Here is a 24825-nt window from a genome sequence, read left to right as displayed (position 1 = left end):
AATTGCTCATTGAGTATTTTAATTTGGTGTAAGAAAATAAAAAATAATATATAAAAATATATTTTTTTTGGTTTGAAAATGCACGGATAGTCGTAGGAAACATTTAAAATGTGACTGAGGGAGTATATGAAAAATTTTAAAGTAGTTAACTAAAGAAAAAGTTGATTTCAATTTAATGAACTTTTTTTTGTCTCTAATTTACTTTTTCAAATTTTTGGATCATAATTTTAAACTTTTTAGATTCTTCTTGTACAAACCAATACACGCACACGCACACACGAGCGGTTCTGGGGACACCTAAAAAAATCTAAAAAAGTACCTCAAATCTCAATTTCATAGTTTCTGATCAAAATTTGATGATCCGCGCTGTTCAATGTGTTTAAAATGTGTTTTTAAGAGTACTTGCAAAAAATCAGCTAAAAATATGATCGAGAAGTGCTCGATCCAAACAATTTTTCTTAAAACAATATATATATATATATACATAGAAATTTATGGAAAAAAAATTAGATAAAGCACTTTCCAGTCATATTTTAAGTTGATTTCTCATGGATACTCTTAAAACATGTTTTAAACACATTAAATGGTTTGTATCATCAAAATTTGATCGGGAACTATGAGATTAAAATTTGAGATATTTTTTAGATTTTTTTTTAGATATCTCCGGAACAGCCACGATATATACACACAGGTCAATCAATTAAAGTTCACATTATACGAATATTGTATGGAAAAAGAATCTTATAATAATATTAGGCCAAATACACTCGGCTATAATGGAAAGGTGTACAACCTGATTTGATTACGTGCAACTCTCTATACTCTATTCAATGGCCTCCGCAAGACGGGGGCGTTGTCGGATGCGAAAATCCTAGTTGGAGAAATGACCGGAAGGGGTATGAAGCCCGATAGGATCACTTTCTCCAAGCTTATTGAAGTCGGCTTAGAAATTAGGAAGGAAATGGTCAAGGAAGGGATTGAACTTGATAATGTTGCTTTCACAGCTCTTATTTTTACGGGCTGTGAAGAGTGGGAAGACGGAAGAATTACTGATGCAGGGAGGACATTGAGGGAGAGGTTGAGAGTTGATACGAGACCCGACGGCGCCACATTTACCATCGCACCCGACGGCGCCACATTTACCATCGCAATAGATGGGGTTTTTTTTGTGTAAAATGGGGGATGTTAAAATGGGTTTCAAGTTGCTAAAGGAAATGCACAGTGATAGGATTGATGTTGTAACCTATCATGTGCTCATGAATGGGCTGTGCAAACAAGGTCAAATGCTATTTAGACGCGATGCTTAATGTTGGGGTGGTACCGGATGACATTACGTACAACATCTTGTTTGAAGGGCATAGCAAGCATGGGAATTCCAATGATTTTGATAAGGTATGCGGCGAGAAAGGGCTCGTTCTTGATTATGGTTTCCTATACTTCGTTGCTTGGTACAAGTTATTGCACTGAAGTTACAAAAATATATATTTGAAAAAGTATACGGTGCAAAGAATTGATAGGTCTGATGAATATTCGAGAGAAATCAAAGCCGAGTCTACCGTTAACGCAAAATAAGATCTCAAAGGATCGTTACAAGAGATGATTGCAGTTTTTATTCTAAACCGCTAAAAGGCTCAAATATGTTGGCCTTTTGTGGTTATTGAGTTTGAAATTTCGATGGGAAAAGAAGCATTCCGGGAACATTTGAAAAATGTAAGTGGATCATAACTGGGATGTATGAATATAGGTGTCAAAATCACAACTTTCATGAAAAATGTAAACAGAAAATGGCGCTTGTTCGCTTGGACGAGGTTGACGGCTCCATGAGTTTTTCTCTTAATTGTTCTCTATGAGGTTACATGTTTCATTCCCCATGGAAGCCAAACATTTCAAACTTTAGGGCCATTGAAAGTTATATATATGGAGAGGTTACATGTTCAGGGGCTTAGAAGATAGATGTATGGAGAGGTGAGCTCTCCCCCATATATATTTATAACCAAACTGGTCAAGACTTCAAAACTACTGACAAGAGCCGAATTTCCATAAAAGGCAACAAAGATAAATGTAGTCACTGTGAATTTCTAGTTCACCAAACATCGATATTCTATACAAAGAGCAGCAAAAGGAAAGAGAGAGGTCCGTGTCACAGGGACATTAAAGGTTCCAACACAAAATTCAGAGCCAAAATTCTGTGTAAACTGGAGCAATGCGGAAAAAAAAATCTTATGGCCCCTTCGAACAGATCTGACCAACTGTCTGGTCTGTTCCCGTACCCAATTACAATATCTACCCAACAACATATGTTATAGCAGCGTTACAGTACATACCAACCAATACGATACAATATTGACAACTTTGCAGAGAAGTCTAAATCATAGCCCATTTCATTCCATACCCATGTGGAATCTTCCCTACTCCTCCCAGATGTACATCCTCATCAGGGAGTAATTATTTATTGCCCCGACGTACCTTGAGATTTCATAACAGTATGTACTCTAATCCGACAAATTTTTCCGGTGAGACATGACAATCCATTGTTATTAGGGTAATTAGGAAATAAAACGTGACCTAGTACCACTCAATGCCACCAAGTAATTCAGGAGTATCTAATTATTTTTTCCATTTTTGACCATTTTTGGAATCTGCCGCGTGGCTTGAGTCTAGAATCATGTAACTGCAACACTGCGTTTTTCATATCTCAAATTTAAGGTTGTAAAATGTTACTCCTAAGTCCTAATTAAGCTCACTGCCAAGCAAGTTTAGAGGGTGATTCAGGAACTCCTAAACCACATCTGGCTCTCAACCTTTCCCTCTCTCATGGTTGGATGGATCAGGTCGACAAGCTACTTTTTCTTGGTAGTGTGACTAGTTTCTAGCAATTGGACATAGCTTCTTTTGTGACAGTGTTTGTTCCATACAGAGTACTAAGGTCATTACTCGAAATATTGATTATATGTGCTAAAAGGGTCATTTTCTTGTTATTGTGAAGCTGCTAGGATTGAAGTACAAATCCCTGTGTTAACAACACATTTTGAACTGGTTGAAGTGTCATACAAAGAAGTAAACCAAATTAGAGAACTTCAATGTTAGAGAAGCCCTATTTCGTCATTGAAAAATCATACCGCCCTTTTTTCCTCAGGAAGAAACCACCTGTCGTTGAGTTGTGAAAATACAGAGATGATAACTAGAAAAAGGCGATTGTCCACTTGGACGAGGTTAACAACGACTCGATAATATTTTTTTCCTGACACACTGCCTTAGGAATCTAAGAAAATTTTATTGAGTCTCAGCACAGGCTAATCAACAACACAGAAAAAGAGGGTACTCTAGCTATCAGATTCCTCTCCAATCCCCTCCTCTTAAAACTTGGAGAAGAAAACTCTTCTTCCTATTGACAGTAAGTGCTCATCCATGAGGATATTAGCCAATAGCTTTTGGTCTTTCGTCTACCTCATGGGTTTTTATTTAAAACCTATCACTGCCACTATTATAAATCTGAATTCATTGCTTGCAGTATGCAGCAGAGTAGAAAGTTCACTAAGGGTGTGCTTTCATCTCCAAAGTCTACAACAGGATGCAAGGAACTAACACTTTTGAAAAGAACCCTTACAAGTTGCCCGACAGTAACTCATGGCCACAAAATTTAAAAATTTAGAGACTAACCGATGATTGAGTACAAAAACTTTAGGCTGATAATATGTTCCTAAATATTGCCTAGCTAGTACTAAGAAGTACAAAGAAACACCAAAAACCAGCTCTAAAAAAATCAACCAAATACCCAATAAAGTTTCCCATTGTGTAATAAAAATACATGTATAAGTGATAAAACAAAAACAAGACAATGCAATTATCACAATAAAGTATATCAGACCGCACAAGAATGCACACAAAATCAGAGAAATACTTGATTGGAAAAGAAGAAGTACCACTGTAGAGGTTACAAATTCCTGAATTGCTTGAGAACCATATTTATTTAGTCTAATCAGTAGATATTGCTCATTTTCATTTATTGAGCAGCTTTCCAACAGGAGACAGCACTTTGGACTCGCCCCTTCCATGCCTGCAGCATCCAGTTGCTGTCCTCGTCCACTGCAAATTCCTCGTGGTAACCCAACTTGACTTTAGCCCTCACATCCTCAACTATATCATGGTCGAGTGGGAGTTGCTTGAGCCCAGCCCTTGTACTCCGAATTTGCCACTGCTTATATGTCTCTGGCCTTATAATCCTCTCAGTACCCTCACAAGCGACAACACTCATTGCAGCCCGCCCAAGGACATCTCTTTCATACAGCATCCTCCCTTCGTGTTCAAGCGGTAAAATCGCATCAAACATATCAAAGGCTGCATGTGAGTGGAAAAGTAACTCCCGGAAACGTGAGGCAAAGAAAGGGGCACTGTATGACCCATTAACAATGCCATGGATGAACAAATCCGGATTAAGAGTGTTGATTAATTTCAGAACGGCATCCCTTGGACTGTCCGCGTCAACTGTCACATCATCAGAGACGTACCTCATTCGGTTCAAACAATTGACAACAAGCACCTCATCTCTCTGAATCTTGAGATCCTCAAGTTTAATAGTATCCCATTGCTTTACCACACCATTGAACTCAAATGGGACATTAAATCTTTCACCATAATAGGCTAAGCGACGTCCAGTCTCCTCAACCCTTTCTGCTGGCCGAAAACCGGGTTGGGGAAAGTCTATGCCAGTAAGACGAACACTAGGAGGCCCACCGGGCCTCTGGGAAAGATTCTGAAAAAGGCCGGGCCATTGAAAGCCATGTATGATTCCAAAATCAATTATGTGAATCCTCGTTGCATTCTCGGAGAGTTTCCAAATCATCTTGTTTGCGAAGAAATTCAACATCTTTCTGAAAGGGCTTGCTTTAACATATGCCAGGTAAGCTGCTAGTGATTCAGCAGCTGTTAGCCTCTTGCTCAAAAATGATGCATCCAACGCTCTCCCAGTGCCAGCGAGGCGCGCCTCAAGGGCTTCTGCCAAGTAATGGGCCATTCTTTCAGTACCATTGCCTTTAGGAGAAGAGTGTTGCCGGATCTGCTTCAGCAGTTCATAGGCAGTTATGCTATCAAAAACCACAGCTTGTGCACACTGAGTTAAGAGAGACACAAGATCCACCACTTCCCTCCTATTGCCTTGATTCTTACTACGTGCCTTTCGTCCACTTGATCCTTTTGACTGCCCATTCTTCTGCTGCTTTCCACCCAATCCACTACTTGAGGCTCCACAAAGTGTACGGGCTGAGGACTCCTCCTTGTGCAAATGAGGATTCATTGCAGGACAAAGCAACACCTCATACATCAAGGATTGCTCATTGGAGTCTTCATCATAACCGGCCAACTGCTTGTTACTCCTGTCCAGTTCGGAACAATCACCATCCTCGTTGCAATGATTTCTCGTTCCCCTTGATCGACACATTAAGGGCTCCCCCAAATTCTTCTCAGCCTCAGACAGTATTGTTGGAGTCTTTTCATTTTGCTCTAAGATGTTATTCTCGTGTTCTTCCTCTGGGAGTATGCGTGTCAACCGTGAGCTGGCTTGGCTCACCTTAGATGGATCTAAAACCTGAAACGAACTAACAAGAGAGTCCACTATCCCACGAGAAACACTCGAAGAACTAATCGTTTTTGAATTTGACTGCATGGCGTAGTCCAAGTTGCGATGAACACTAGAAGATCCAAGCTTATTCCGATCACTGATCGAGTTGGAATCACCAATTATACTGTCAACAGATGCAAAACTGTTATTAACCCTGGGACTACTGCAAGTCCTAGTGAAATCATCATCTGGGGTATCAACATTTTCACATATGCTATGTGGGTTATGAAGGACATCATACAAGGATTTCTCAGCTGCTTGGAGAGCCAAGCTGTACTCGATCAAACCGGACCGATTTTCCCGGTCATCATCATCGTCTTCCATAAGCATCTGGCTTATGTAATTGAGTACAGCTTCGCTGACATCCGTGCCAATATCATCCAATGTATACAGAGTCTTATCTGGAAGATTTTGAATTAGATCCCTGAATTCAATACCATTTACTAGGTTGTGATCCGAGGATGAAGGAACCAATATGTGGTCAAAGCCGAACAAATTTACCGACTTGTGTTTTTCACGTCCTTGCACATGTTTGCCCATTAACTCCAAGTTTCATGAACTTTCAAGAAAAGAACAGAACTATGCAGGATTCCAAAACAAAGCTAATTCGGATAAATTGATATACATGATTGGAAGATTTTAGGTATGCATAAAAATGGAGAAAAGCTTAGTAGAAAGAACAGATGAATGGAAGGAAGGAAGGAAGAGTTACAAGAGGGTACCAGGTGGTCCTTTCGAAGATCTGCACAATGTATGTTTTGACTTTTAGGCAGTAGTCTGAACTTGTTCGTTTGTTTTGAAGACAACCTCAATGTCTGTTTGTGGGATTTCCGGAATGGAAGGTGACTTGTCGGCACATAATGGAGGTGCCTTGTCGGAAGTTGGGGCAACCTTAACGAATAAAAAATGGATTTGATTCAATATTTTTGAATCAATTTTTGTAAAGAGAAATGCGAAAAGATATTGATTGATGTTCGATAGATAGGATATTTTGCAATTATTGAAGTTCTCATCAAGCTCTACAAATGCATATCCAAAGTCAACAGTTTAGAATGAGTTCACTAAATTTGCGTGCGTGAGTGGGTGTGGAGCCTAATACGAGCGTAAAAACGTTTTTGAAACACATTTCAACCTACTAAAATATGTGTGAGCGATAATTGAGAGCACAAATGCAATACAATAATTGAGAGAAAGAGTGCGGAACATTCTGAAAAATTATGTGACTAAGGTTATCAAATAAACCCAACACTACTCAAATAGCGTTTGTCGATGAATTAACCCCAACATTCTAAGAGCATCCGCATCAGTCTAGATTAAATTTGGACCAAATTACACTTGAAAAGTTGTTTTTCTATTTTTAACAAGTCACCTTTTTAAATGCACTCAACATCAGACTCTCTATTCTAACACTATTCCATTATAATACTCATTTTTCATTCCACTACAATTTTTGCATTTTTTGTTTGAATGTATATTTCATTATTTTAATCCTCTATTCCTTACTGTATTATAGGAGATCAAATAAAACTTTTTAAATTTTATCAAATATTTACTTTTTTAGATTCTGAAATAATCTATTAAATCAATTTTACCCGTCTAATGGCGAGCATCAATTAGTAATAATATTCCCACGGGCCGCAATGGCCAAGTGAGAAAGCCAATAAGACCTTAATCTCCATAAGGTTATATGTTCAAATCTCAAGGAAACCAAATATTTCTGATCGACCATCAACCATGGGGTCACTAGTGAGGTATGCTCGATCGTTAACTTTAGAGTTTCGAAATTAATTGAGATGTACGCAAGTTGGCACGACGTCATGTTGTAAAATGATCGTTTACTTTAAAATCCCGAAATTAATCGAGGTGTGCACAAATTAGCCCGACATCGGGTTGTAAAATAAATTGATGAGTAATAATGCATTCACACTTGCATAGTTAGCAGATATATAATCATATAAACCCTTGCACCAAATAGAAGAATATAATAGTAAAAGACTAACATGTGGGTCCAAACTCACAATTTGAATAATAAAATACTGTGGAGTTGATGAACAGTACCTCGCTAGGAGACACGAGCTCCTGTAGCAAAGTTACATAATTTGTAGAATAGTGAGGTAAGAAACGAGTTTGATGCAGCCCAATTTTGGAGGATTTGCTCGTTATTATAGTTTCAAAAGGAATGTGGCAAGAGTAATGTGGATGCTCTAACCCACCACACAAAATCAGTCCATATTAATTTTGGTGGTGAAAAAGAGAGTTGAGTCACCACAAGACGGTGGCGAAGGACCACCCAATAGTTATTCCACAAGTAGTCCGTACTTAAATCTCTGCACAGATGTATATTCTCACCCTATTAGAAGTTTATTCTCACTTATTAGGGAAGCACAAAGTCTAGCTGCACATATTTTGTACACAGATTGCGGTGTGAGATTCACTATAAGTTCCACACAAATGATTCGAATCGTTGTTTAAATTTAAAACATTTTTTCAAAGGCTTTCATGAAAAATCAACTTAATTCGATACCATTTTTCTAAAGACTAATGTCTCCAAAGAAACATTGATCGTGATCCGATGGACATGATTTTTTGCAGAATTGAAATGCTAAGTAAGCTTTATAAAGTGACCTGTTTAGATCTATCAAAAACAACCAGACACAGATACAAATTATTATTATTATTTTTTTGCCATATTGGTTAGTGGGAACTGGAAGTTAGTAAACGAGAAGGATTAGACACTATTCATAGCCCTAAAATCTCAAACCCTGTCCCTCGTGGGACTCGAACCTTGTTCTCCATAGAGAAAGGACATGAGCAAACCATCTCACCAAGCATAGTTTCTCACCAGACACAGATTTGCAAATGAACAAATTCCCCCTCAACAAATGCCTAGTTGGCAACAACCATGAAGATTCGGCACTTCACTCTCTTAGAGCATCTCCAACCCTTGACTTCAAATTGGGGATGTCAATTTTTTTTTGAAGGCTGATGTGGCATTTTGGCTTCTCCAATTTGACATCAAAGCCTTCCTTTCCAACCCTTATGCCAAATTATATTTATTTGACATCAAGCTATCCCTCTCCAACTCTTAATGTCAAAATCCAAACAGTCATTTTTGAAATTTGGCAAGCAAGAGGTGATTAGTCAAAGTTGGCATTCTTCCTCCCCCCTTCATCCATGTCAAATGCCACGTAGGATTTGGCCTAATAGAAGGCATCTGGATTGGAAGGTGAATTGATGCCAAAAGTTACCGTTGCACTGTCCACGTCATGTTTGACATCTCCCATTGGAGATGCTCTTAGAGATTGTGAAGCTGCAAAAATCTCTGGCCCTTCTTAACGTTCCGCAGCCTCTTCTTTCTTCCTTCCGTGCTGATATTGCTTCTTGGCTTAAAACAAACTCTCTCGCGTGCTACACTCATTAGTTTGGCATACATTGGAATGTAATCTTCCTCTTATCCATTTGGCACATTTGGTTACGTCGGAATGCAACTATCCACCGTGACACTCAGCTACCCCCTCCTAATGTAACCATTTCCTCCATTTTTTCTAAAGCCACTGAGTGGGTCTTTATTGTCCAACCAACACTCTCCTTAGCTAGAACCCAACCTAGAACATCTAAGGTAGGGTGGTTGCCACCTCCTCCCAACACTTTTAAATTCAATGTAGATGGAGTTGGACTTCTACCTTTTCAGAGGCTTGTGCAGGTGGTTTGATTAGGGATGCAAATGGAAAATGGATTACGGGCTTTTCATGCAAATTGGGTTTCATATATGCTCTTGAGGCCGAAATTTGGGCACTTATACATGGTCTCAAGATTTTCTTACAACGTAACATTACATTGGTGGAGATTGAAACGGATACATCTAATGTCATCCACCTTATCAACAATGCTACAAGAACCCATCATCTCTACAATTTGATTGTCGATTGCAGGTTCTTTTTGCACCAGCTGGGCGATCCACCGTTGAGGCATGTCATGAGGGAAGGAAACAAGTGTGCGGATCTCCTAGCGCAAGATGCAAGATCACATCTTTTTCCTTATTTACCGTATCTTTCAATTCCGTTTTGTATTAAGTCTCAATTCTGTGAGGACATGAGGGGTGTTACTTATCCCCGGACCTTGTATTCGATTTCGTAGTTTTTCTAATTCCATGTTCAACCCAAAAAAAAAGAAAAAGATGCAGCTGGGTTCCCTGAACAAAAGGCTTGCTCGAGTTTTCAACCATCATTTGACCCAGCTTTCCATTACTCATAGCTTCATCATCACCATTGTCATCCAGGCCGCGCGACACCATTATCCCTACATATTATGGCCTGCAATTGCAGGTCTTAGGTTGTGTTAATTTAGTCGGATCGAAAACTCGTAAATCACATAAAACTTACACGTACGATTGAAGCGCAGCGGAATTGAATTGCTTCAAGCTTTTCACGATCTGAGGCCCGCTCTACAAGCACCGATTACGTTCACGAACACCGTCTTCTTTTCACGTCGGGTAGAGGAGACTACTAGAGTCTGCTCTTAATATCCACACCGCAAATCCTAGGGTTCTTAGATGGAAACCCTAGAGAGAGAAGATATTTCGCATGAGAGTATTTTCTAGAGGATAAGGAGAGATAGAACTCTAACTCTGTGTATTGTGTATATCTCCAAATATCTGCAGGACTATATTTATAGATAAAAGTCCTAGAGTTCAAAGTCTCCTAATAGATGTAGGTGATCTATTATCTTTGAACTCTCCTAACAGATAGAGATTAAGAGTCTGTCTCATCCTTCTAACCAACTTAATCACATAACCCATGTGGACGACCCATGTGGGTTGTGTCCGGTCCGAACCGACCCATTTTTCTAACATCTCCCACTCGTACACATTGGGCAATATGAAAATATCTCATCCATGTCAATCTTATCAATTCTCTCTTCATACAGGAAATGAGGCGTGCGACCGACGAGAAAGAAACAAGCTACATAGGAGTACCATATTAAGCTTCCATCAAACTAACATGGCACATCACTCCACCAGATCTCGTCATTTCCCTAGACAAATCTAGCCACATTGGATCGAGCATCTCCAATCCCTCATGAGTCCCAGCTCAGAGCTATGCTCAATCCCCTTGCGTTGGTGTGCTTCCAATTTCAAATTTATTTTTCATTTTGATATACTGTATATAAAAGTATAATAACTTGTGCCGGCACAAAGCACAGCCAACCGCATAAACGAATGTGATACCAGAAAGTCTTCCTTGAGCCCTCATGTCAATCCACGTTAACCTTGCTGCTTTCCCAGTCATGCTCCATGGGACCCTGACATTTCGTGGCCTTAGGTAGTCAAGCTAGAGTAGCAACACAAAGTCTCTACTTCATGACATAGTCTCAAGTCAAGTAAGGGTAACGAAGTGGTCATATAAATGACTTTTAGAGCCCACACAGTGATAGGAAAAGGGATCCACGCTATCACTCCTCTAAGTATGGTCGACAACAGCACATGTGGTATGATTCACATGCTACGGTGGAGTAATCCATAAAGATTGTGTCACTCCCAAAAACACCGTACAGACATAAATACAGTCGCTACTAAAAGCGCCTTACTCGAGACTCTCAAATTTGTCGCATGCACTGCGCCCTATCTAGGTCTCCGTCTGGCTCAAGCAAAGGCTACACAAACTCTGTGTTCGGTCAAGAGTGACCTCATCTTGGTCCAACCAAGGCGACAATACTGTAAACTCAGCATCATATAAAGAGTATAATTATGTCTCATCTCGCTCGCCCATCAGCGCCAAGGTAGGTTACCGTGTGAAATGGTCAACCTATGCCTTTTGACACACAATTGTAAGTGCATAACAATTTAAATGCAACATGATTTTTATTATCACAATCAACTCGAATATAAAAATCAGTGCATAAACAATAAATATCCGAAGGTGTCTTAATAAAGCATAAATAACTCAAATCCTACGGAGTCCCAGACTACTAACATGGCTCTGAAAGACATCCCTCGCTATAGGCTTAGTCAAGGGATCAGCAACCATACTGGTCGTAGATATATGCTTTAGGACCACCTCTCCTTGCGCAACCATGTCTCGAATGTAGTGAAACCGAATATCAATGTGTTTGGATTTTCCATGATATTTGGGATCCTTAGTATAAGCAAGAGCTGCCGTACTATCACAATATAGAGTCACAGGCCCACTAGACTTAGGCCTTGTGTCAAGGCGCTGTAAGAATCTACGCAACCAAACAGCCTCTTGGACCGCTGAAGAACAGGCTATGTACTCAGATTCCATTGTGGACAATGCGATACAAGTCTGTTTCTTACTGCACCAGGAAATTGCTCCACCTGCAAGCAAGAATGCATATCCTGAGGTAGATTTGCGCTCATCTATGTCACTACCCCAGTCTGCATCACTGTATCCTCGTAAGCATCCGTCTCCACCTTGATAGCATAGCATGTAATCTGCAGTGCCTCGCAAGTATCTAAGTATTCTCTTCACAGCCTTCCAGTGAGCAAGTCCAGGGTTACTTTGAAACCGACTAACCAACCCTACTGCAAAAGAGATATCCGGTCGAGTACACAACATAGCGTACATCAGACTGCCAACCGCCCTTGCATAGGGAACTCGAGCCATTACCTCCTTTTCTTGATTAGATTGAGGGCATAAAGCAAGACTCAAGGTGTGTCCTTTCTCGATTGGAGTGTCAATGGGTTTGGAATTTTGCATTCGGAAACGCTCAAGAACTTTTTTGATATAGGTTTCCTGACTCAAACCAAGAAACCTTCTTGAGCGATCTCTAGTGATCTTAATTCCAAGTACAAAATCAGCCTCACCCATGTCCTTCATCTCAAAGTTTGAAGACAGCCACTCTTTAGTGGTGACAATCATCTCCATATCATTCCCAGCTAAAAGAATGTCGTCAACATACAAAGAGAGGATAAGAAAAGTTTTCTTGGACTCCTTAACATAAACACAATGGTCTTCTTCAATCATCGTAAACCCATTAGAAATAATGGCTCGATGGAATCTCAAATACCATTGTCTAGATGACTGCTTCAGGCCATAAATGGAACGTTTTAGCTTGCAAACTTTGCGCTCACGTCCCTCAACTTTAAAGCCAACCGGTTGATCCATATAGATCTCCTCATCTAGTTCTCCATTGAGAAATGCAGTTTTAACGTCCATTTGAAAAAGTTCCAAATCCAAGAATGCGACAATAGCTAGAATGAGGCGAACAGAGACTATTCTCACCACCGGGGAGAAGTTGAAGGCAGGACCACACATTAGTGATAGATTTGTTCTCATTTTTTTTTGGATTGATATAAATGAGAAACTATATCCTACTGCATCTTTTGAAAAAATATTAATTGATGTTATTCAGTTAATCATTGATTGTTTATTGCTGCGTTACGGCGCAAATAATTGTACCCTTAGTTATTGGACTTTACCCATCTTCTTAGAGGGAGAGTGTGGTGGAACCATCCATGCTTATACCTATTATGTGTTGTTGCATGTTGACATGGATGGTTAATTGAAGGAATTAATATTTGTATGCGTTTGGAGATGGGCTCTCATTGATGATAGAGACCGGAGACAAACTTATTATATGAAATAAGTGCAACACCCTCATTTGTTTTTTATTTGTGAGGGGGTGAATTTTTGCACTTATGTTTGTATAATATTTTTGCCTCCCATTCTTGCATAAAATATTAATTAGGGACTTAAAATAACTAGTCCCATCCTCTTACTGTTATATTGGTTCATTGGAAATTTTGTCTAAAAATCGATTAAGAAATAATGATTTACACCATGTATTGGAGTGATGACTATGAGCATTGCAGATTTTCGATCTCTATCCATGGTTATAATCATTATTTGCTTAATAGGGTTTTAGGATAAAATTATTGTAATGTGCTAAATATTTCCAATGCGCAAATAAATGTAGTGAAATGGCCTCGAAGACTATTGTTGTTGATCTTGTTAAGGGAGAGAAACTGGATGGGAAAAACTATGACATGTGGCACAAGAAAATCCAGTATCTCCTGAATGAGCAAGAAGTACTTGAAACCTTGACCAATACGATGACTGTCCCCGAAGAGGGGACCACTGCCCAAGACCGCCGAAACATGGAAACTTATCAAAATTGGGTCAAGAAAGATCGTTGTGCGCGCTTTACTATGTTAGCTAGCATGCACAATGATCTCATTGGCGAGTTTGAAAACTGCGCTACGGCCCAAGAAATGTGGAACCAGCTGAAAATTGTTTTTGGTGGCACAACGGCAACTAGGTTGCGCGCGTTAACATTGAAGTTCGACAGTTATAAAATGAACCCCCAACATTCCATGCCTGAACATTTGAGGGTTATGTCGGCTATGATACGCAACCTTAGGACTGCCGGTAACATTCTGACTGATGAGCAGCAGATTCTCGCTATGCTTAGATCTTTGCCTGATAAGACATGGGACCATTTCAAGCTCACAATGACACACAATGAAATGGTTAAAACCTTTAATGATTTGAAGTGTCATCTTGAGCTTGAAGCCGAGCGCCAAGATGCTAAGCGAGGCAATGAGGTTCTTGTGGTTGAACCTGGCCAGCGCAAAACAATTGGGTCTAAGCGCAAAAGGCAAGATGGCAAGGCTAAGCAAGGACCAGCTAGAGATAATGCGCCAAAGGAACATGTTAAGCGCCGCAGAGGCAAGAGAGGAGGCAAGAAGGATAAATCTAAAGTGACTTGCTACAACTATCAAAAGACTGGACACTTCGCTCGTGATTGCACTGAGCCGAAGAAGGTACCATCTTACCCTATTTCTCGCATAGATTGCTTAGTTTGCTCTCATGTATTGGTTGCTCATACTGATCCTAATTGGATTGTTGACACAGGAGCGACAAAACATGTAGCACGAGATCGAGGAGGATTTATCGAGTATCGTCGAATTCCTGTTGGCAGCCAGAGTGTTTTTATGGGGAATAGTTCAGCAGAAGATGTGCTAGGAGTTGGCACTTATCAGCTGAAGTTGCAAAATGGTCGCACACTTATTCTCTATGATGTACTTTATGCGCCTGGAGTTCGACATAACTTGATATCAGTTATAGCTTTAGTTGAGTTAGGATTTTCCTTTAATTTCAGCAAAGATGGTTTTTCCATCTACTTAGGTAATAAGCCGTTTGGGCATGGATCTATTTCTGGTGGTTTCTATGTTTTGGATTTGGATGGTTTGAATAATAATGCATTTATGGCTTTTCATGATGATGATGTTGTTTCTAGTTCTGTGAAATGGCATGCCAGGTTAGGCCATATTGGCCAAGATAGGATGACTAGGTTAGCTAGAGAAAGCCTTTTAGGTCCACTCGCTAAAGTCAACCTACCAATATGTGAGTCTTGCATGGCAGGAAAAGCGATAAGAAAATCATTCGGTAAAGCAGTAAGAGCTACAAGTCCACTAGAGCTAGTACATTCAGACATTTGTGGACCCATGAATGTTAGGGCACGACATGGCGGTACCTACTTTATCACATTTATAGATGATTATTCGCGATATGGATATGTCTATTTGATTTCTCATAAATCGGAAGCATTGGACTGCTTCATTCGATTTGTTAAAGAAGTTGAGAATCAAAAAGAAAGAACCCTAAAAGTTCTGAGGACAGATCGCGGACGCGAATACTTATCTGAGCAATTTAAAGGGCTCTGTGAAGATAAAGGTATCCAACGACAGTTAACAATTTCAGGTACTCCGCAACAAAATGGTGTTGCAGAAAGACGAAATCGTACACTGTTAGATATGGTTAGGTCAATGATGGCGCATGCTAATCTTCCAATTAGTTTTTGGGGAGATGCTCTATTGAGTGCAGCCTACATCCTTAACCGTGTGCCAAGTAAATCAGTCTCTTCTACACCATATGAGTTATGGACAAGTAGGAAGCCAGTTCTTGACCATTTGAGACCCTGGGGGTCAGCAGGTTATGTGCGCATTCCTTCACAGCAGCTTGGAAAATTAGATCCGAGAGGCAAAAAGGGTATCTTTATAAGGTATCCTGAACACTCGAAAGGGTATGTGATGATATGCGAACAACCTGATGGTGGATTGACTGAAATTGAGTCCAGAGATGTGAATTTCATTGAACATGAGTTTCCAAGCAGAGGTGATGTGAGGGGAGATCTTAATCTTTATGAGATGTGTGAATCAGAGGAAGACACACCTGTTCTCAGCGAGGGTGGGAGTTTAAATCCTCATCCTATAGTCGCCGAGAACACTGGGAGTAGCTTGCCTCCTAGTGGGAGTATTCCACTAGAGACTATTGATTCTCAAGATCCTCCACTACGAAGGAGTCATCGTGAAAGTATTCCTCGTCGTCGTTTTGAGATTGAAGGGGAATCTTTCATGTGTGCTCCTGAAGAGGAAGATGAGCCTAGTTCGTACAATGAGGCTTTGTCTTCACCTGCATGTAAGGAATGGCTAGCTGCTATGAAGGACGAGATTAGTTCTATGGGCAAAAATCAAGTGTGGGAGTTGGTAGATCTTCCGCCTGGGCGCAAGACCATTGGTAATAAATGGGTCTTAAAGATTAAGCGCAAGGCAGATGGATCAATCGACAAGTATAAAGCCCGTCTTGTGGCGAAGGGTTTTACCCAAAAAGCGGGTATAGACTATGATGAGACTTTCTCCCCGGTGGTGAGAATAGTCTCTGTTCGCCTCATTCTAGCTATTGTCGCATTCTTTACATGCAGGTGAAGACAAAGCATCATTGTACGAACTAGGCTCATCTTCCTCTTCAGGAGCACACATGAAAGATTCCCCTTCAATCTCAAAACGACGACGAGGAATACTTTCACGATGACTCCTTCGTAGTGGAGGATCAAATGAGAACAAATCTATCACTAATGTGTGGTCCTGCCTTCATCAAATCACAAAGATTGGGGTGGCTCAATCGGTAAAACTTTTAGTCGCAATTGCCAAGTGTTTTTTTTTTTTCCCGTAGCTTCTATAAAACAAATACCAACAGTGGTATAATAACCCTTAAAAGCCCAGCTAGCTTGTTTCTAAATAAACTGATCAGAAAATCTTTTTCCTTTTTTTTTTTATAGTAAAAAGGAACAAGGAAAAACAGTACCGTGATCATTTTTTTTTGTTTAAAAGGAAACAGAGCCCAACCATTAATTGTTGAAAAACACTGGTGCTTAGAAGGATTCGGAAGCTACATGCAATAAAGGAACTACTTTAACCTTTGTAAACATGGATTAAAACTCCACTTGGCAGTTCACTTTTCAAGCAAAAAAACGGTGCATTAAAAAGGAGCACAGCTGTGCTTTATTACGATAATTTATTCGGTGCCATGCCACCCATTTCTCGGCGCACACGAATGATAATTCGAGGATTAACAATACTTCATAGAACACCCAGCAAACAGGCAGGACCACATGTGATATATCTCACTACTGCAACTGATTTCTTTTTAATAAAAGCCGAATATACCAAATATATTTCCAGCCAAAATATAAAAAGACAGAAACGAAGGCGATCATGCGAGAGCGAGCCATAATAGCTTTGATACCAATGTTAATTTAGTTGGATCGAAAACTCGTAAATCACATAAAACTTACACGTACGATTGAAGCGCAGCGGAATTGAATTGCTTCAAGCTTTTCACGATCTGAGGCCCACTCTACAAGCACCGATTACGTTCACGAACACCGTCTTCTTTTCACGTCGGGTAGAGGAGACTACTAGAGTCTGCTCTTAATATCCACACCGCAAATCCTAGGGTTCTTAGATGGAAACCCTAGAGAGAGAAGATATTTCGCAGGAGAGTATTTTCTGGAGGATAAGGAGAGATAGAACTCTAACTCTGTGTATTGTGTATATCTCCAAATATCTGCAGGACTATATTTATAGATAAAAGTCCTAGAGTTCAAAGTCTCCTAATAGATGTAGGTGATCTATTATCTTTGAACGTGATCTATTATTTTTGAACTCTCCTAACAGATAGAGATTAAGAGTCTGTCTCATCCTTCTAACCAACTTAATCACATAACCCATGTGGACGACCCATGTGGGTTGTGTCCGGTCCGAACCGACCCATTTTTCTAACAGGTTGGACCTTGCATATATATAATGGGGGGTTTTGTGTGGGACGCCATTTTGGGTGTCGATCTAATTTTCCTCTTACCCTCCACTTATTACTACCACTTCAATATTTCTTCCGATCAATTGTAGGGCGTTCACGTTTCAAATGATTGTTAAATGTTTATTAGTACTAATTTTTATTAGTGGTTCATAATTGTGAACTTTTTCCCCATGTATCCTATTTTAGTTTTCTATTGCAGTTTTATACTTTTGTAAATTTGTAGTACTTTGTAATGAATTTTTTTAATCCAATGTTGTTCTACTTAGGATGTGTTTGGACTAGTTTGATATTATTGTTACTCTCTTTTTGGTCATTGAGTCTAATTATCTATCAACATTGTCAATTATATATTTAAATATGTATATATATGAAAAACAAAGTTGTGTGGCGCTATAAATTTGGGTGACATAAATAAATTTGGAGTGGTGTTATTAAGTTTTAAGGTGACTTTAGTAAGTTTTAGGGTGGCGCTAGTAATTTTTAGAGTGGAAGTATTAAATTCTGGGTGGCTTTAGTCATTTATGGAGTTGTGTTAGTAAATTTTGGGTTGGATTATTAATTCTTAGAGTGGCGCTACTAATTTTTGTTGTATCATAGGTTGACCCATTGGGCAAGATAGGTTGACCATTTAACTCACCCTTTTTAGTTTTTTATTGCAGTTTTTTACTTTTGTAAATTTGTTGTACTTTGCAATGAATTTTTTTTAATCCAATGTTGTTCTACATAGTATGTGTTTGGACTAGTCTGATATTATTGCTACTCTAGATCTTTTTGGTCATTTTTTTTCTAAAGTTTTGTCAAATTCATGTCATTTTTATTTATTTATTAATCATGCATCTTGATGCACAATATGTTTGGATTGGAAATGTATTCCCGTGATCTAACATTGATCGTTCTACATGTGTTGAATGGACGAGTTTGGGTAAATTTGGGTGGGTTGTATATGGGTTGAATCTTTAATAAACCATTGACTCATTTACATCCCGTTTATAAAGCATGAAACCTAGCCCGCCCATGAGTCTAATTATCTATCAACAGTGTCAATTATATATATATATATATATATATATATATATATATAGATATAGTCAGTCTCAAATGAGGGAGTCATTATTTTAGTTAAAATGCGGACCTCCTCATTTCTCCCATTTTCCGATCTAATTTCAATGATCCGAGCCGCTCAATGTGTTCAGAACGTGATTTTAAGGGTACCCGCGAGAAATCGACAAAAAAAATGACCGGGAAGGGCTTCATCCGAGCAGTTTTTGTTTTAACCGTTCGATAAAAAACAAACAAAAACTGCTCGGATGAAGCTCTTCCCGGTCATTTTTTTTTGCTGATTTCTCACGGATACCTTTAAAATCACGTTTTGAACATATTGAGCGGCTCGGATCATCGAAATTCAATCGAGAAAGGGAGGTCCGCATTTTATTAAAATGAGGTGGTCTTTACGGGAGACGGACTATGTATATATATATATATATATATATATATATATATATATATATATATATATATATATACACACACACATATAGGAATTTTCAAGTGAGAGATCCCTCATTTTTTTAAAATGAGGGACTTTCATTTCCCGATCAAATTTATATATATAGAGTTAGGTTCCGGTAAGGGATCCCTCATTTTATTAAAATGCGGAACTCCCCTTTTCCATTGAATTTCGATGATCCGAGCCGCTCAAAGTGATCAGAACGTGATTTTAAGGGTCCCTATGAGAAATCAGCAAAAAAAATGACCGGGAAGGGCTTCATCCGAGCAGTTTTCATTGAATGGTTCAAAAAAAACTGCTCGGATGACGCCCTTCCCGGTCATTTTTTTTGCTGATTTCCCACGGGGACCCTTTAAATTACGTTCTGCACACATTGAACGGTTCGGATTTTCAAAATTTGATCGGAAAATGAAAGTCCCTCATTTTAACAAAATGAGGGATCCCTCACTTGAAAATTCCTATATATATATATATGAATGAATGAATAACAAAGTCGTGTGGCGCTAATAAATTTGGGTGACATAAGTAAATTATATGAAAAACAAAGTCATGTGGATCTAATAAATTTGGGTGACATAAGTAAATTTGGAATGGTGTTATTAAGTTTGAGGGTGACATTAGTAAATTTTAGGGTGACATTAGTAATTTTTAGAGTGAAAGTATTAAATTCTAGGTGGCGTTCCTTTGGGTAAGATAGGTTGACCATTTAACTCACCCTTTTAAGAGACAATGAGAATGAGTCGAAATGGGATTGGACAAATTTCCGTTCGACCAAAAAAAAAATAAAAAAAGAAATGGGATTGGATAGGTGTTCAAGAAAACCAAAGTAACTACAAAACTTGATCAGATCCAGACCGAGCCGTCCTATTAGGTTTGGCTCTACGGCTTCATATTCTGATTATGGTTCTGAAAAATATAAGAATGGATAGACGTAATTTTAGTTCAGTTATTTGTTTTCAACTTTGGTATTGAATAGTCCTGCTTGGTTGTATTTTAACGTTTAGAAGCGAACCAGACCATTTAGTAGGGGTGAATAAAAAATCTGTCAAACCGCAAATCCAGTCCAAATCGAAAGGTTTGCTTCGGGTTTTTAGCATTATGGTTTGGTTATGGTTTAAAAAAATTAGAAACCGCCATATATGATTTGGTTTGTGGATTCACATTTACGGTTATGGTTCCAAACCTATCCGAACCATATATACATATAATTTAATTATGATTCATCAAATAAATATGGGAGCCTTAGTCAACTACTTTTCCAATTATTGATCCTAATAAATTCACCGCAATATTTAGTTTTCCTTCTCTGCCAAGATAATTTAGATTGAACTTCTATATATCACAACCCATTCCTAATTTCCTGTAATTATTAATTTATCATACACAAAAAGCATATGGGATCACCAGAGTCAACTTACACTGCCCAATTTCGAAATTTCTCTAAATTCTATTCCTGTAATTCCTTCTGTAGAGACCCATAATTATTTTCTCAAATTTTAAATGTCTAATATGTATTTGGATTATCAAAGTGTGTATAACAATGTGGATATGAGTTGGGTCAATGTGAGATGACTTGTAAGTTGTGGGAGTTGACGTGATACAACAGGAGTGAAAGGGTGAAAGTGTTATTTGTGCTCTATAAGTCAAAAAAAATGGGGAGCAGGAGATTATTTTTTTTCTCCTTTCCTTTCCTTTCTTTCCTTCTTCTCCGGCGTCTCTCTCGGCTCTCACCTCTCTCACCTTCTCTCTTCGATTTCATCGACCACGAGTGAGACTTTTGAAAAATCCCAAGTACTAAAGTTGTTCTACGCGACGAGAGCTTCCTATCCATCGAAGAAAATTCACGATCGGAGCACTTCGAAGTTTCCTCCATGTTCGGGCTTGCTTCTAACCCTCGAGGTAGGGATCTCCTACCTTCTTTACATGTTTAAGTGTTGGTTAGATGTACAAGAATCAAGTTTGATCCTCTATTTGAGTCTTGAATAAACCTATTGTATGCTGAAAATTTCGTGGGTTCTGGTAATCTGCCTTTTGGGGGCCCTTCTGTTAGGAATCAATTTTTAGTGTCTTCATAACTGTTAAAGTACGTTTCAATACGAAGATTTCGGTACCGAGATCATGCAAAACCGATAATCACACAATTAGTTATGAATTTTTGAATACTGGCTGTTTGCTGAATGTGCGAATCTGTGCGTGGCTGTCTTCCTTTAACTTTCTGGGCATGACGAACATTTTGGGTGGCTTTGGGTCTTTTACAGGAGGTGCATATTTAAGTTAAGAAGAGATTGGCGTTGGAATCAATTAATTTGGTTAAGTAAACAATTTTTGGTGAATTTCTAAAGCAAGGGTTGGTTGACTGGTGCGAAAATGGTTGCGAATTGGTTTTTCTTTTGATTGTTGGGTTAACCTCCTCTCGTTTCTGAACCTGGAATTTTTACGGAGTGTAGGGCTTGTAGTGGTGCAACCTTTGGCGTTGGTTTCAATGTTTTTGGGTTTAAGATGAAAGAGTTATGATTTTTCAATCAATTTTTCTTATTCCCGCGTAGAATCTGACAGCACCAGCGGACTTTGGTATAATGGCCATAACTCCTAGCTCGGGACTCGAAATGACGCACCGTTTGTTTTGTTAGAAACTAGACACATAGAGCTTTCCAACGATACATCCCATGCATCATGGGTATGTCCGAGCGATAACAGATTTGCACCCAAAGTTGACCTAAATTCAGCCTTGCACCAGTTTTTCTTTTTACTGTTATGTTGAAGCTATAATCGCAAGGCCGTAGTTAGGTTACCCGAACTCTGTTTTTGATGTATGACCTATGGATTCAAAGAAGAAGAAGTCTACTTTTCAATTGTTTAAGTGTCGCCCTGGAATTCATGTTGTTTAATTGGATATGGTCAAATGTAAATGATTAATTTCGCCAATTTGATATGTGGGGATAGGATGAGTTGATCTAGATGATTAATTATTGGGATACGAGAACTAGTGAGCATAAGGGTTAAAATACTTGTAAACGAGTGGAATAGAAAATGGATTAGATGGATGATACGATCGATGATAAATTAAGTTGTAGAATGTTTGATGCGATGTGTAAATTATTCGATGTCTTTCCATGAGATTGAGTCTCTGGGCTTGCGGGATACTTGCAGTGAGTTAAACAGGATTTGGTGAATCACTTGGCATGAGTGCATGGTTGTTAAGCATTGACGGGTACTACAAAGATGAGGATCTTTATAAGTATTTGCAAATTAGACTCTTAATGGAGATGTCACACGGGGGTCCATTAGATGGTAATATGAGATGTGAAATAAATGGTTGATTTACAATGTGAAGGATGTGGGTTTTTGTGCTTTCTTTATTGAAATGATGAAGACAAGATTATTTACGTGTAACTGAATCTAAGTATTGGTGTGAGAGATATGTTATGCTATGTGTGGGGATTAGAGAAACGGTGGATAAAGAGATTGCTTGTTAGTGAGAATATGTGACACTAATTGAACGATAAAGAAAGCCACGGATCCACCGTAAGGTGTGATGCCGAACATGGGACGTACGGGGGTCCTAAAAGCCCGGAATTGATTCAAAGGATTTTAGTGGACGCACGGGGGTCCTAAAAGCCCGGAATTGAATCAAAAGGATTTTAGTGGACGCACGGGGGTCCTAAAAGCCCGGAATTGATTCAAAGGATTTTAGTGGACGCACGGGGGTCCTAAAAGCCCGGAATTGAATCAAAAGGATTTTAGTGGACGCACGGGGGTCCTAAAAGTCCGGAATTGATTCAAAGGATTTTAGTGGACGCACGGGGGTCCTAAAAGCCCGGAATTGAATCAAAAGGATTTTAGTGGACGCACGGGGGTCCTAAAAGCCCGAAATTGATTCAAAGGATTTTAGTGGACGCACGGGGTCCTAAAAACCCGTAATTGAATCAAAAGGATTTTAGTGGACGCACGGGGGTCCCAAAAGCCCGGAATTGAACGAAAGGATTTTAGTGGACGTACGGGGGTCCCTAGTGCCCGGAAGGGCACAAGAAAGCCACGGATCTACCAAAAGGTGTGATGCCGAAATGAACATAGGACGCATGGGGTCCTTAATGCCCGGAAATAAAATCGAAACACGTGACATGGTGAAACGGAGAATCTTGTTATTATTTATTATCAAACTAAGATTGAAAATGTCAGTTTGAGTTGGTAACTTGGAACGTCTAATGTCAATACATGCTTTCTTTTATTTTTCCCTTTAGACCGCCAAATCCTTGTGGCTTGTTCTCCTGATGTGTGATGGGCAGTTCTGTGTGAATGTATAAGTGGTACCTCGTGGTGTGATGCATTGTGAGAGTTTCATGTATGATATTTGCTTGTCAGACTTATAAGGGAAATCTTAATGCGGAGGAGTTTTGCTAGATGTTGAGATTTGAAGTTTGATTTGGGATTGATGGATGAGTTTCCTTGTTGTTGAGGTGCGATATTGTTCGAATTGTCATTGCTTACCTTATGTTCTAGCTCTACATGCCTAGTGTGTATATTTTTGGTGAGAGGCTGGTTGGTTGGTTGTATGAGAAAAGGAAGTGAAAACATTTTGTTAAAGAACTCAGACTAATCTCTAGATCATTGAAATGGAAAATGAAAAAGCAGGGATTGGGTTGGGTAATGCCGTAGCGGTAAGCTGAGATTTTTTAAGAATATTGGTGTGTGTGTGGGTGAGAGTGTTGGTGTTTGAGAAATAGAGTTAAATATTTTTCCAGCGTGAGTATGACATTTTGAGCTTCACATTTGACAAAACAAGTACGTTTTTGGAAAATGTTTTCCCTTGTGATCTGTCTTCACTTTTGCATGCAATTTAGGTATGGACATCTCTACGAGCTAGTGTAGCTCACCCTATCATTTCAGGTACTCGTCATGGCACTTAGCTTGGATTGCATGGAGTGCACATTGAGACGTCTCTTGAGAGCTTTATTGGAATCATTAAAGAGGTGTTTTATCATCTAGTCAAATTCATGTTGTGTACTTTACTCACAATTGAAGGTTGTATCTTTTGGTTAGAACATATGTAAAGTTAGGTATAAACTCCTCTCTTTGATTATTGTGAAACCCTTTTTATGGAATACGTTTGGGAGACTTTATGTAAAAAAAAAAAAAAAAAATTTAGAGAGAAGAAGAAGAAGAGACTGTGATTCTTTGTTTGGATTGGCTTGACATTTAATGGTAAATATAGTTGAGGAAAAAGATTTTTTTTGTTTATAGAAAATATATTATTATTTTAGTTGAAAATCGAGGGCGTGACACCTTCACTACCAAGACTTGAGGTATTCCACTTTTAATTAATTGGTTGATGTTAGTGTGTTTTGATAATTTAAATGAAATTGATTTTAATACGTATAAGTTTTCTTTTAATTTATCTTCGTAACTTTAAGTACTTTAAATATTTTTTGAAAATGATAACTTAATTCAAAACAAACTGTGGTTTAAAACCGAAACCGAACAGTACTTTAATGGTTTGGATTGATTTGGTTCTATGCCTTTTATGGGTTGATTTGATTCTCTAAATTCAAAATCCCTAAGTATTGGTTTGGTTTTTGATTTAC

The 24825-nt window shown here is 38.9% G+C and overlaps 1 protein-coding gene, 1 long non-coding RNA gene and 1 pseudogene across 3 annotated transcripts; 2 read left to right on the top strand and 1 right to left on the bottom strand.

The window, feature by feature from the left end:
- Nucleotides 1-883: 883 nt before the first annotated feature.
- On the top strand, nt 884-1850 carry LOC131303167 (putative pentatricopeptide repeat-containing protein At1g09680; annotated as a pseudogene).
- Nucleotides 1851-3757: 1907 nt separating this feature from the next.
- LOC131304425 (scarecrow-like protein 14) lies at nt 3758-6576 on the bottom strand. 2 transcript variants are annotated; one of them, XM_058331654.1, is made up of 2 exons: nt 6340-6570; nt 3758-5741 (listed from the first exon to the last, which is right to left on the bottom strand). In XM_058331654.1, the coding sequence occupies exon 2, from the start codon at nt 5660-5662 to the stop codon at nt 4004-4006; it is 1659 nt and encodes a 552-aa protein (XP_058187637.1). In that variant the 5' UTR covers nt 5663-5741; nt 6340-6570; the 3' UTR covers nt 3758-4003. The 2 variants fall into 2 exon arrangements, with proteins under 2 accessions (XP_058187637.1, XP_058187636.1); XM_058331653.1 differs by having other exon boundaries at nt 3758-6576.
- Nucleotides 6577-20904: 14328 nt separating this feature from the next.
- LOC131304424 (uncharacterized) lies at nt 20905-24423 on the top strand. The gene is made up of 2 exons (XR_009192402.1): nt 20905-21142; nt 24131-24423. It is a non-coding gene; the product is annotated as an uncharacterized LOC131304424 (long non-coding RNA).
- The last annotated feature ends 402 nt before the right edge of the window (nt 24424-24825 follow it).

The sequence above is a fragment of the Rhododendron vialii genome, chromosome 10a (assembly GCF_030253575.1).
Source record: "Rhododendron vialii isolate Sample 1 chromosome 10a, ASM3025357v1".
Classification (NCBI taxonomy): domain Eukaryota; kingdom Viridiplantae; phylum Streptophyta; class Magnoliopsida; order Ericales; family Ericaceae; genus Rhododendron; species Rhododendron vialii.
Note: the sequence above shows the minus strand (reverse complement) of the source record. Positions and strands in the feature narration are given on the sequence as shown.